The sequence below is a fragment of the Puma concolor genome, unplaced genomic scaffold, assembly GCF_028749965.1.
Source record: "Puma concolor isolate L17-30 unplaced genomic scaffold, mPumCon1.1.hap2 unalloc_scaffold_8, whole genome shotgun sequence".
Lineage (NCBI taxonomy): Eukaryota > Metazoa > Chordata > Mammalia > Carnivora > Felidae > Puma > Puma concolor.
Genome location: NW_028240291.1, coordinates 370,510 through 384,833, shown reverse-complemented (window position 1 = coordinate 384,833; position 14,324 = coordinate 370,510). Strand labels below are relative to the sequence as shown.

Here is a 14,324-nt window from a genome sequence, read left to right as displayed (position 1 = left end):
GTGGAAGGTTTAGGATATGAGTGAAAAACATTTGCAGTTAGAAGTTCAAAAAAAAATTTTTTTTTAATTTTTTATTTTTTTTATAGAATATACTTATAGGGTGCCTGAGTGGCTCTGTCCGTTAAGTGTCTGACTTCAGCTCAGGTCATGAGCTCATGGTTCCTGAGTTCAAACTCCCCGTAGGGCTCTGTGCTGACAGCTCAGAGCCTGGAGCCTGCTTAAGATTCTGTGTGTCTCTCTCTGTCCGCCCACCACCGCTTGCACTCTGTCTCTCGCATTGTCTCAAAAATAAATAAGCATTTTAAAAAATTCAAAAAAATAATATACATACGAAAATTAAAAAAAAAAAAGCTTTGTTACACATATCCTTTTCTAATTGCCAGAAGTTAAAATAAGAAAAGTCTCTGAAATATATGATTTAATGTAAAGTAAAATAGAAAAAAAGCTTTAGCTTGAATAAATAGAATAATTAATAATGGAGTGACTTTATATGTACAAGATAAGCTTTACTTTGTATCTATGACATGACATTTAAATATGGTATCTTGAAACATATAGAATTGCAAGAGAGTGTTTATTACCACCGAAGTCGTACAACTAACTTGTTTAAAAGAACTGCTCAAACCATAGCACAGTGCTTTCCTATTAATAGCTTTTCTGGCTAAAAGGACTCTAAAATTGAGGATGACTTAATACAAACTTAAATCCAAAAAGTTTAGTATATAAAAGGTTTCCAATAGAAGCAAAAGTGAATTATGTATCGTTTCTGTTACTGTTCTGTTTTTACAAAAAGTCATCCTTTGAAACCTTTAATTTTCATAACAGTTTAATTATTATTGAAATTTTACGTATTGTCATTTTATCTTTCAATTATTTTCATTAGATAGAGGAACGTACCATCACCACACAGAGAGTTTTCCAAGATCGACGATATCAGATTGATGCTGCAATTGTTCGCATTATGAAGATAAGGAAAACACTTACCCACAGTGTACTTCTCTCAGAATTGTATAACCAGCTAAAATTTACAGTACAGGTAAACAAATCTACCAAAAATCCAGTGGCGTTGAGTACTTTTGAATAAAACCATAGGTTTATAAAGTAATTTCAAGTAAAAATGTATCTGTGATACGGAGTAAAAATTGTGAGTGTGATTATCACAGGACTTAGGTCCCTTTTTGTGTTATGGTTTACTGTATTAGGTTATTAAATTTTATCAATTTTATAAGTAAAAAGTTGTAACATTTTGAAAGGTAACACAAAAAAATAGAAAAAGAAATTAGTCTCATGATCCATTTTAAGTATTTTCACTGTACCTCCGTGGTTTAGATTCACTTCCTTGATGTATCTTCTTGATGAAATACAGTTAGAAGTTGCCTTTATTTGCACTGCTTATCAGCAAATACTTCAGAATTCCTAGCAGAGTGGCCTTTGGTCTTACTATGATAGTCCTTTCTCTGTTTTTACATCTTATAACGGTTGATCTTTGTGACATTATTACATACTACAACCTGACAAATTATTAACAATATGTGGCAAATTACCGCTTACTTAACCATTTTCAAAAAGTCTTTTTAAAGACAATATGTAGCTATTTTGTCTGATTCTTATAGGTTAGACATTCTAATAAATTTTTTCTGCCATACTTATTAAAAATGTCAAGCTATTGGGAGGGAGGAGAGGGTGGGTGATGGGTATTGAGGAGGGCACCTTTTGGGATGAGCACTGGGTGTTGTATGGAAACCAATTTGACAATAAATTTCATCTATAAAAAAATAAAAAAATAAAATGTCAAGCTATTGGTTCGTATGTCATCATAAAATAAAATGAAAATTGTAGTTTTGTGTACCCTAAGTAATCAAAATAGAATTGCTACAAACACTTCGATTTCTAGTCTAATGTTTATGGCTTGGTTCACAAAGGCTGTCAGCTATGATTTTTTTCAATCCTGCTTCGTCCTATCTTTCTCATTTTCTGACTCTTGCCAACTTTACATAACGTGTGTATCTCCACTTCCTCACGGAGGGTGATAATATTAACGACTTACTCAAATGTTACTAAGACAAAAGAGTTTCCTGAAGCATATAGTAAGTGCTAAGGAATTATTAGCTGTAGCTGCTACTTTATCAATGTTGTACTCTTGATTTTTTAAATTTAAAAGCTGTTTTTTCCCTTGAGAAAAAAAAAAAAAACTCTTCGAGTTCTCTGCAGTGCTCTACACATGGCTCAACTGGGGTGCTTATTATTTAGTAAATTACAGAATTACTTTCTTTAATGTGATTTCTAGTGAGTTCAATCCGTACACCATAACTAACCATGTGCATAATAGAAACATCTGTGCCTAAGGTATTGGCTGTCTTCTATATTTTAGAGCCTTCCTTATGTGGCATAGTTAATGAGTATAACTTCTTTTTATTAAAGAAATTGAAAGTATGATTTTTTTTTACCAAGATGCATCCCAGATGCATTTTATTCTGTTCTTTATGTATTAGTTGTACTGTATTCCTAGTTAGCACCTTTCTAATGTATTTCAGATTTGATTATAGTAATATTTTAGTTAATAAATTTATTGTTTCCTGAAAATTACGAATAATGAAAATATGAGATACAAAATGTGATGTATTTGGGATGAGAGTAGAAAATAAAATGCTGTGATTTCATTTTTATTAACATTAATAATTTATTTTGTAGCCTTCTGATCTGAAGACGAGAGTAGAATCTTTAATTGACAGAGACTACATGGAAAGAGATAAAGAAAATCCAAACGAGTACAAGTATATTGCATGAACTTCTGGCCTTACTATTTCTACTTATAGTAGTTGACTCATAGTCCTGTTAATTGATTAAAATATTCCACTGACACGTGAATAAAAGCGGTGCATTAAAATACAAATGCAGAATTAAATTTTCATCAGCATTCTCAGTTAAAGTATGCCGTTTTCTGAACGACATGTATTTTTAATGTTGCTATTAAACTATACGTAATGATCTAAAACTCCCTGGAAAATTTCGTAATGTTTACTGTCTGTCCTTCATTTCAGTATATATTGATGACATGTAGTATGCATTAGTTTAATAAAGAATAAGTTTCATAAAAAGCAACATATATCCATAACTGTTTAAGTGTAAAATCGCACTGTGAAGTATACATCTGGATGATTTAAACTCTATTTGAAATTAAGTATTAAAGCCATTTATTTGTCCTTATATTGGTTTTGCTGTGTATTTGTCCTTATGTTGGTTTTTCGGTGTGAAATTAATCATATAACAATTTAATTTTAACATGTGTAAACCACGTTAAAATTTAACCTATAATAGAACAATCATTTTAGACATCTTAAAACATTTAGTTCAGCCATATAAATTTTTGTAGTGTTTATTTTTGAGAGAGAGAGAGAGAGAGAGAGAGACAGACAGAAACAGAGCGTGAGTGGGGATGGGCAGAGAGAGAGGGAGACACAGAATCAGAAGCAAGCTCCAGGCTCTGAGCTATCAGCACAACCATGATGAGGGGCTTAAACCCATGAACGCTGAGATCATGACCTGAGGTGAAGTCTGGCACTTAACCACCTGAGCCACTGAGATGCCCCAATGTCAGCTATATATTTAAACTTGTACTAAATATATATGTGTGTATATATATATTTTTACATATATATATATATACGTGTGTGTGTGTATTTGTACTAAAATATAATATTAAATTTGTCATTTTAATGACATTGTCTTTCATTTACAGTTTTTGGCTTGTAGCCTGTTTTGTCTGACAGTAGTATTAGTGTCCCTGCTAGTTTCTAGTACATGTTTGCATGTAATATGTGTTGTATCCTTTTATTTTAGCTTGTGTGTGTCCTAAGGTAAAACATGAGTTTCTTATGGGTAATATATAGTTGGAGACTTTTATTTAGGGAAATTTAAGTAATATACATTTAATTAATTACAGGTATAAAATGGCTATTGCTCTTTTCTTAATGATTTTCTGTCTTGCAGCTTGTTGTCCTTTCGCACCTTTTTTTGCCTTCCCTCATGTTTCACGTATATTTTTGTAGTTACGTGATTTCATTCCCTTCTCATTTCTTTTTCATATTCTTTAGAGGTTGCCTTTTTGGTTACCGTTTCCATTATATGAAAAATCTTAAAATTAGTTTATTTTAACTGATACAAGTTTACCTTCAAACACATGTAAAATATACTCTTTCACGTTTCTGACTTATATGCTTTTTATTACTTCTGTATTCACTATGTATTTTACATGGATCCATTAGAGTCACCTGGGTGGCTCCATCAGTTAAGCATCCAACTGTTGATTTTGGCTCAAGTCATAGCCTCATGGTTCATGATTTTGAGTCCCACATCTGGCTCTATGCTGACAGTATGGAGCCTCCTTGGGATTCTGTCTCTTTCCCTCTCTCTCTCTGCACTTCCCCCACTTACTTTCTCTGTCTCTCTCAAAAATAAATAAAAAAAAATTATAAATACAGATCCATTAATCTAAATTTTTAATTGCATTATGCTTTTGTTTTTTAAAGTTCTGTATTAGACTAACGTGGTTTACCCTTACATTATAATATTCTGTAAGTTTAACTTAACCTGGAAGAAATTTGAAGAACTACCATCATCATTTTGTAGTTCATGTCAGGCGGTGAATGATGTCAGCTTTTTATCTGGAAATGTATTAACTTCTCCTGAATTTCAGAGAATTATTTTGCCAGAGATAAAGTTCTTAGTTGTTAGCATTTTTCTTTCAACACCATAATATATCATCCCACACCCTCTAAACTACATGGTCTCTGTTGAACATTCTATGAATACTTTAACAGTAGTACACCTGTGGGGCGCCTGGGTGACTCAGTTCATTGAGAATCCAAATTCAGCTCAGGTCATGATTTCGTGATTCTTGAATGCGAGCCTCACGTTGGGCTCTGTGATGACAGTTTGGAGTCTGGATGTGCTTCAGATTCCGTGTTTCCCTCTCTCTGCCCCTTCCCTGCTCATGCTCTGTCTCTCTTCTGTGTACACATTAAAAAAAAAAAAAAAAGGAATACACTTGTATATGACAGGTTGCCTTTCTCTTCAGCCTTGGAGATACGATCTTTCTTTTTTCTTGTGTCTTTTGACAGTTGGCTTATGATAAATATCTGTATAGATAGGTGTTAGGGATTTATCCTGGTTGGAGTTCAGTGAAATTTTTAATTTTATGTTAATTTTTCTAATGTTTGGGGATTTCTTGGCATTTCTTCAAACCTTCCAACACCCACATTCTTCTTTGTGACTTTCATAATACATACTTTGTTCTGCTTGATTGTGTCCCATTAGTCCTTTGGATATACTTCCCTTTTCTTTCTTTCTTTCTTTCTTTTTTTTTTTTTAAGTCTGTTCATTTATTTTGATAGAGGGGGAGCAGAGAGAGCCCAGAAGGGAGAGAAAGTCTCAAGCAGCCTCTGCACTGTCAGCACAGATCCCAGCGCAGGGCTCAAACTCACAAATTGCAAAATCGTGATTAAGACGCTTAACCTTCTGAGCCACCTAGGTGCCCTCACTCTTCTTCATTCCTTTTTTCTTTTTTGTGTCTCTGCCTAAGTTATTAGAAAAGTTTTTACTTTGAGCTTATTTTTGTTTCTCGGTATATGTATGTGTTAGAAATCACCAGGGTACGTAGGTGACATTCACCACCATCACATGTTGAGCGCTTTTTATCTTACGGTAAGAACTGTTAATATTTATTCCATTAGCAACCTTCAATTATACAATATATTATAATTAACTGTAATCACCATAGTGTGCATTATATCCACAGGACTTATTTATGTTATAACTGGAAGTTTTCACCTTTTCACCACCGCCACCTATTTCATCCCCCACCCCAAATACTTTATTTGGCAACCACTAATGTCTTCTGTATGAGTTTGTGGGTTTTTTTTTTTCCCTTTCTTCATCTTTTTAAGAGGTTAGATATAAAATAAAACAAAAATATAAAAAAAAATTGGCATTTTGTTTTCACTTAACACGGTTATGTCTACTGATCCATTTTGTCACAGAAAGCAGGATTTCCTTCCTTTTGTATGGCTCAGTAAAATATAATGTACATTTATATGCACATTTATTTTTATACATGTATGTGTTTATGTTTGTATTTATGTCAAATTTCGCTGTCTCTTTATCTGTCGATGGGTTCTAGGTTGTTTCCATAGTTTGCCTAGTATAAATAATGCTGCAGTGGATATATGGTGCAGATAGAAAATAAAATAAAATATAGCTTTTATTTCCTCAGATACAGAGCCAGAAGGGGAATTGCTGCATCTTGGGGTAGTTATATTTTTGGTTCTGGGAAATTCTGTATTGATTCCCAAAGACTGTAGAGTCCCCATTCACAATGACCGCTCACAGCGTTTACTTTTCTCCACATTCTAACCAACACATGTTACTTTTGACTTTTGGTAGTAGTTTGTCTAATAGGCTTGAGGTGTTATCTCATTGTGGCTTTAATTTGCATTTCCCTCATGATGAGTAACGTTGAGCATCTTTTCATGAACCTCTTGGCCATCTATGTGTCTTCCTTGGAAAAAATGTCTACTAAGATCCTATGCTCATTTGTTAATAGTTTCTGTTTTCAGTATTGAGCTGCATGCATAGGATATGTATAATATATCCTAAAATACATATGTAAATTATATGTATATAATTTGGGGGAGATACTAACCCCTCCTCTGACACCTGACTTGCAAATATTTTCTGCCATTCACTAATTTGCCTCTTATAGTTGAAGGTTTTGTTTCCTGTTAGTTTAGTACCACTTGTTTATGATTATCATTATTTTTTTGCCTCTGCTTTGGTTCACATCTAAATATTCATTACCAAGGGTGACCTCAAGGTGCGTACTGCCTGTTTTTTTCTAGATGTTAATGGTTTCAGGTCTTATGCTCAAGTCCTAATCCATTTTGAACTGATATTTATGTGTGATGTTTAGGCAGTGGTCCAGTTTCATCATTTTCCAAGTGACTGTTTCATTTTTTTAGTACCGTTTACTGAAGAGATTATTTTGTTCCCATTGCACATTATTGATTCCTTGTTGTACATCAGTTGATGATAATGTGTGTGGGTATTTTTGCAGACTTTCTATCCTGTCATACTTACTTGATTACTGTAACTTTGTCATATTATTTGAAATGAGAAAGGGTGATGCCTCCAACTTTGTTTTCCTCAGTATTGCTTTGGCAACTCAGAAATGTTTATTTTATATATTTTACAATATTTCTAGCTCAGTGAAAAATGACACTGACATTTTAATAGGAATTGAGCTGAATTTATAGATTTCTTTGGGTAATGTAAACAACTTTACAATACTTATTCCTCCAGGCTATGAGATGGTAGGTCATTCTGCTTGTAGTGGCTTCAGTTTTATTCATCAGTGCCTTACAGCTATAAGAGTATATAGGTCTTTGACCTCAGATAACTTTATTTGTAGCTATTTTTCTGGATGCAGTTGTAAATGGGGTTATTTTCTTAATTTTCCTTCCTGATAGTTTGTTTTCAGTGTATAGAAACAAAGAGGTTTCTGCATATTAATTTTTGCAACTTAACTGAATTCATTTTTTGTCTGTTAGTTTTTCTGCTTGACTCTTTAGGGCTTTCTGCACATAGTATCATGTCATCTGAAAGTGGTGATAGTTTACTTCAATCTGGACATGGTTATTTCTTTCTTTTGTATCTTTGCTGTAGCTAGAATTTCCAAGAATAAAGATGGTGGGAGTGGGCATTCTTGTCTTGTTCCTGTTTTTAAGGAAATATTTTCAGTGTTTCATCAGTGAAGATGATCTTAGCTGTTGGCTTTGGCATTATTATGGCTCTTTCTTCTGTGCCATTTTTTTGAGAGTGTTTATCATGAATCATCACTGAATTTTTTTAAATCATTTTTTTCTGGAACTAGACAACATTATGTAACTTGTATGGCTCATTTTCTTAAGTTGTGTGTCATGTTATGTGATTCACAGATGTTGAACAATTTTTGTATCTCTAAAATAAATCCCACATTGTGATCTTTTCCATTGCTGTTGGATTTATTTTGTGAATGTTTTGTTCAGGATATTTGCATCTATATTCATTAGGGATGTTGTCCTTCAGTTTTCTTATCTTGTGGAAACCATGAATAGTTCTGGTTTTAGGACAATGGTGACCTTATAAAGTGTTTTAAAAATACTCTCTTCCTTTGTATTTTTTGGAAAAGTTTGAGAAGCAGTCATGTTAATTCTTTCAATGTTTGGTAGACTTGAGCAGTGATACTGTTTGGTTCTGGATTTTTCTTTTCAGGGAGTTTTTGATTACTCATCGGTGTTCACATTTTATGCTTTATCATGATACTGTTCATATATTGTATAATTTAGGTATTTATCATTTCTTTCCTGTCCACAAAATTGTTCATGTGTAATTGTTCAGAATAGACTTTTATGATTCTTTGTGTGATGTCAGTTATAACTGTGTCTCCTTTTTCATTTACGATTTATTTTGTGTTTTTTATTCGTTTGATTTTGTGAATCAAACTTAAGATTTGACTTTAAAATAGCAGAGCTCAGTTTATTATATTGATTCTTTCTGTTACTAAGAGTAAGGAAGTACTGAGAAAGGAAGGAAGCATTGGTTCCTTTTTTTTTTTTTAATCTTTTTTTTAAACCTTTATTTATTTTTGAGACAGAGGGAGACAGAGTATGAACGGGGGGAGGGTCTGAAAGAGAGGGAGACACAGAATCTGAAACAGGCTCCAGGCGCCAGCCCTGACACAGGGCTGAAACTCACAAACGGTGAGATCATGATCTGAGCCGAAGTTGGACGCTCAACTGACCGAGCCACCCAGGCGCCCCAAGAAGCATTGGTTCTTAATTGCTGCCACCGTTGGGAATTATAGGACACCAAAATGCAGGTAAAGCAGAGCATAGTTTTATTATAATACACTTCAGGGTAGGAGCACACTAGTCAAAAGAGACAGGCCCAGAGAACTCCAGGGTTTGGGCTTATGTCAATTTTGAGGTGGGGGCGGGGTGGTCATAGGTTTGTAACATTTGACTGACAGGCCTGGGTTATATAATAATTAGCCAGGTAAGCATGTCCTTTAGGGGGATGTATTTGAAATGCCTGCATGGGTAGGAAACTGCAAATTTTCTCTAATTTAGAAAAAGTGATACAAGAACAAGTCAAATAAGAACAAGTGGACTGCTTTTGTGCACAAGTACAACAAACATAACAAATTTAAGTCTTCCTCTCTGGGGATGTTGTGTCCAAAGGCCCACTGCCAGATGGGTGGAATGGGTGACTTCTGGGCTGTCCTTGCTTGGTCCTGTTCCCAAAACATCTAAGGTCCATCCTTCTGCCACTCATGCCTAGTTTCCTGCCTATTGTATGTTAGTATTTATAACATTCATTTCTTATTCTGGTCTTTATTTCCGGACTTCTAATAACTTGGGACTTCTTTTGTTCTTTTTCTAACTATCTGAGCTTTAGGTTGAGTTAGATTGGTTATTTGAGATTTTTCTTGTGCCTTAATGTAGGCCTTTATCACTTTCCTCTTAGAACTGCTTTTGCTTCATCCCATAATTTGTGGTATTTTGTATTTACACTTCCATTTGCCTGAACCAGTTATTTTTTTCCTTCTTTGACCCACTAGATACTCAGTTGCATAGTGTTCAGTCATCACATTTCAGAATTTTTCAGCTTTCTTTTTGTAATTGATTTCTAATTGCATACCACTATTGTCAGGGTATATGCTTGATGTAATGTCAGTATTATTAAATTTGTAAGAATTCTTTAGTGGCCTTACTTCAGTTCATCCTGGGAAATGATCTGTTGGACTTGAGAAGAATGCATAATATGTAGAATGCTTTTGGGTGTAGTGTTCCGTATATATCTGTTAAGTCTATTTTGTTTAATGTGTTGTTTAATTTTTTTTTTTATTTTATATTTTCTTTTTATTGATTTCCCGTCAGAATGGTTTATGTCTTGATGAAAATAAGGCATTACGTCATATGCTATTAGTGTAGTTCCACCAGTCTATATCTGGTTTGGTGTCAAATCTGCATTTGGTGTCAAATCCAAGAAATCATTGCCAGCAATAATTTGTCAGAGGCTTTCCCAATTTTCCTCTTATGGATTCCACAGTTGTAAGTGTTACTTCACAATTTAATATACTTGCAGTTTATTTTTATGTTTGATGTATGGCGTGGGGCCAAATTTATTAATTTTGTAGGCTCACATACACTTCTCAACACCATGTGTTGAAGAGACTGTCCTTTCACCAATGTGTATTCTTACCTCCTTTGTAGAACCCATTGTTTTAGTTTCTGTCTGGATTCTCAATTGTGTTCTCAACTCTATTCTATTCCATATTATTTAGATTATTATAGCTTTGTGATATGTTTTTTGTGGTGACATATGAATTTTAGGGTTTTTCTTTTCTTTAAAAGCCAGCCCAGTGATGCCAGCCATGGCAGGTTTCTCAAGCCTGTCTGTGGGGAGGGTGTTGGAGTAACACATATTGTAATTAGCATTTCCTGGTGAATTGCTCTTTCAATTATTTAATCGTGTCCTTTGTCTCTCAAAAAAATTATCTCGTGTCTTTTTGTCTATATAAACATAGCTGCTTGTGCCCTCTTTGGCTTATATATTTTTTTAATATGTTTTCATCTGTTCACTCCCAACCCATGTGTCTCCTTAAGTGAAAGTTAGTGCCTTATTTGGCAAAGATCCTAGACATAAATTCTTCTTGATCATGTTTATGATGTTTTAATATCCTGGGGATTTTTCTGTGATTAAAGTTGACATATAACACTCTTTAAGGTATATACAATGTGTTTGTTTCACTTCTATATTGCAAAATTATTAACAGTATAGCATTTGCTAAAGCTGCGACACATCAACTAATTCTTTTTTTTCTTTCTTTTTTTTGTAGTGAAAATGTATCTACACTTAGCAACCTTGAGATATGATAATATAATATATAACATAATACAATATAAGATGATTACTATCATACATTATGGTCAGCTATAATCCCAGTACTCTTCTTGTATCACCCATATCTTAGGCATCATATAAACAGGAATTTTGCAAACATTTACCAACACTCTCAGTTCCTCAATTCTTGAGCACCCAATAAGTAGCAAAATGGGGTCTACTCTGTTTCTGTGAGTTCTTAGAAGCTATATATAAGTGCTAGCATACAGTCTTTAAGTTATTCACTTACCAGCACACACTTACGTTTTATCCACATTTTTGTAAATATCAGATTTCCTTCCTTCTCATGGATGAATAATATTCCCATATATGTACTCAATATCTATACAATTAATACGTTATATAATTAATACATTTTTCTAAAAATAAATATTTTAATGAATTGGCAGTGCTTAGGTTGTGTCAATTTCTTGACTATTGTGAATAATGCATAATTTTTGATATTGATATCACTCAATTTTTTTCCCATGTTGGAGGGATACAGACAATTCTTAAAAGTTTCTGTTTAAATACCAGTTAGGTAACATACACTATAATATTAGTTTCAGGTGTACAATATAGTGATTCAACACTTGCATACACCTGGTGCTCATTACAAGTGCACTCCTTAATCCCCATCACCTATTTACCCACCCCCTACCCACCTCCCCTCTAACCATCAGTGTGTTCTCTATAGTTCAGAGTCACTTTCTTGGTTTGCCTCAATCTTTTTTTTTTTTTCCTTTTCCTAATTGGTTTCTTTCTTAAATTACACGAAGGAGTGAAATCGTGTGGTATTTGTCATTCACTGACTGACTTATTTCACTTAGAATTGTGTCTAGCTCCACCTGTGTCATTGCAAATGACAACATTTCTTTTTTATGCCCAAGTAATATTCCATTGTCTCTATATGTGTTTGTGCATCAGTGTGTGTTGTGTGTGTTGTGTGTGTGTGTGTGTGTCTGTGTGTGTGTCTGTGTGTCTGTGTGTCTCTGTGTGCGCACGCGCACATGCCCACTTCAGTCAGTGGATGCTTGGTCTCTTTCTATAATTTAGCTATGTTGATAATGCTGCTGTAAACATCCAGAATGTATGTGTCCCTTAAATTAATATTTCTGTATTCTTCAGGTAAATACATAGTAAGTAGGAAGTAGTAAATGCGTAGTAAGGTAGTGACATTGCTGAATCATAAGTTCTATTTTTAACTTGAGAAATCTTCATACTATTTTCCAGAGTGACTACACCAGTTGCATTTTCACCAACAGTATAGGAATGTTCCTCTGTCCCCACATTCTTTCCAAAACCCGTTGTTTCTGTGTTGTTAATTTTAGGCATTCTGACAGGTGTAAGGTTGTATACCATTGTACTTTTGATTTGCATTTCCCTGGTGATGAGTGATGTTGAGCATCTTTTCATGTGTCTTTGACCATCTGGATGTCTTTCTGGGAGAAACGTGTGCCCAAACTTATGTCCCTTTTTAAATGGATAATAGGTTTTTGGATGTTGAGTTTTAGAAGTTTTTGTACATTTTGGATATAAATCCGTTACTGCATTTGCCATTTACAAGGATTTTCTCCTATTGTGTAGGTTGCCTTTTAGTTTTGTTGATTATTTAGTATGCTCTCAAGTTTTTACTTTGATGTAACCCTAAAATTTATTTTTACTTTGTTTCCGTTTCCCCAAGAGACATACTTAGAAAAAGGTTGCTGTAACCTGCATTAAGTGATTATTGCTTGTGTTCTCCTGTAGGATTTTTATGTTTTTAGGCTTCACATTTGGGCCTTTTAATCCATTTTGAATTTATTTTGTGTGTGGTATAATAAAGTGGTCCAGTTTCATTCTTCTGATGTTGCTGTCCAGTTTTCCAAACACCATTTGTAGAAGAGACTTTTTCCTATTGTATATTCTTCACTGGTTTGTGTAAGATTAATTGGCAATATAGTTCTAGGTTCATTTCGGGGATTTTTGTCCTCTTCCACTGATCTATGTGTCTGTTTTTTGTGCCAGCATGATTCTGTCTTGATCAAGATACTTCTTTTTTTTTTTTTTTAATTTTGTTTTCAACGTTTATTTTTGGGGGGACAGAGAGAGACAGAGCATGAACGGGGGAGGGGCAGAGAGAGAGAGGGAGACACAGAATCGGAAACAGGCTCCAGGCTCTGAGCCATCAGCCCAGAGCCTGACGCGGGGCTCGAACTCACGGACCGCGAGATCGTGACCTGGCTGAAGTCGGACGCTTAACCGACTGCGCCACCCAGGCGCCCCATTGATCAAGATACTTCTAACATAACTTCAAGTCTGGAATTATGATGCTTCCAGCCTGCTTTGGCTATTCAGGGTCTTTTATAGTTCTATACAAATTTTACGGTCGATTGTTCGACTATATACATATATATATACACATCTATCTATCTATCTATCTATCTATCTATCTATCTATCTATACACATATATGTATATGTATACACATAATATATAATGTGTATATTATATAATATATATATACACATATAATATATATGTATATGTATACACATACATATACATATATATTATATATGTATGTATATATATGTATATATAATATATGTATATATACACATATATACATATACATATATACATACATATACATATATATACATATATACACACGTGTGTGTGTTTGTGTGTGTGTGTGTATAAAACAATGCTTTATTTTACAAAATGCTTTTTTACATCTATTGATAGGGTCATATGTTTCTTGTCCTTTCTGTTATTAATGTGGTGTATCGCATTGATTGATTTGCAAATATTGAAAGAGCCCTGCTGCCCAGGAATAAATCCCACTTGATCATGATGAATTATTATTTTCACGTACTGTTGAACTTTATTTACAAGTATCTTGTTGAGCATTTTTGCATCCAGTTTCATCAGGGAAATTGGTCTGCAATATCTCTTTTTTAATGAGGCCTTTGGTTTTGGAATCAAGTTCTAGAATGAGTTTGGAAGCTTTCCTTCCACTTCTATTTTTTGGAACGCTTTAAGAAGAATACTTATTATTCTTTAAATGTCTAGTAGAATTCCACTTGGAAGCCATCTGACCCAGGACTCTTCTTTGTTGGGAGATTTTTGATAACTGATTCATTTCTTTGCTGGTTTTATGGGCCTGTTCAAATTTTCCATTTCTTCCGGTTTCAGTTTTGGTAGAGTGTGAGTTTCTAGTAATTTCTACATTTCTTCCAGATTGTCCCGTTTGGTAGCATATAATTTTTCATAGTATTCTGCAGGATGAAAAATGAGAGATGACTAATGTCCAGGAAAAGACAGTTGCCCCAAATAAGGGTCCTTGCCCATATTTATTA

General features: G+C 34.0%; 1 protein-coding gene across 5 annotated transcripts in view; it reads left to right on the top strand.

Annotated features, from left to right (window-relative positions):
- The window catches only part of LOC147570842 (cullin-4B-like), a 139,327-nt gene extending 136,539 nt beyond the window's left edge, over positions 1–2,788 (top strand). For all 5 annotated transcript variants that reach the window (XM_086696743.1, XM_086696742.1, XM_086696740.1 and 2 more), the window contains 2 exons: positions 884–1,036; positions 2,692–2,788. In XM_086696743.1, the coding sequence (XP_086552869.1) occupies positions 884–1,036; positions 2,692–2,787 (249 nt within the window). In that variant the 3' untranslated portion in view covers position 2,788. The remainder of the gene's footprint in view (positions 1–883; positions 1,037–2,691) is intronic.
- The last annotated feature ends 11,536 nt before the right edge of the window (positions 2,789–14,324 follow it).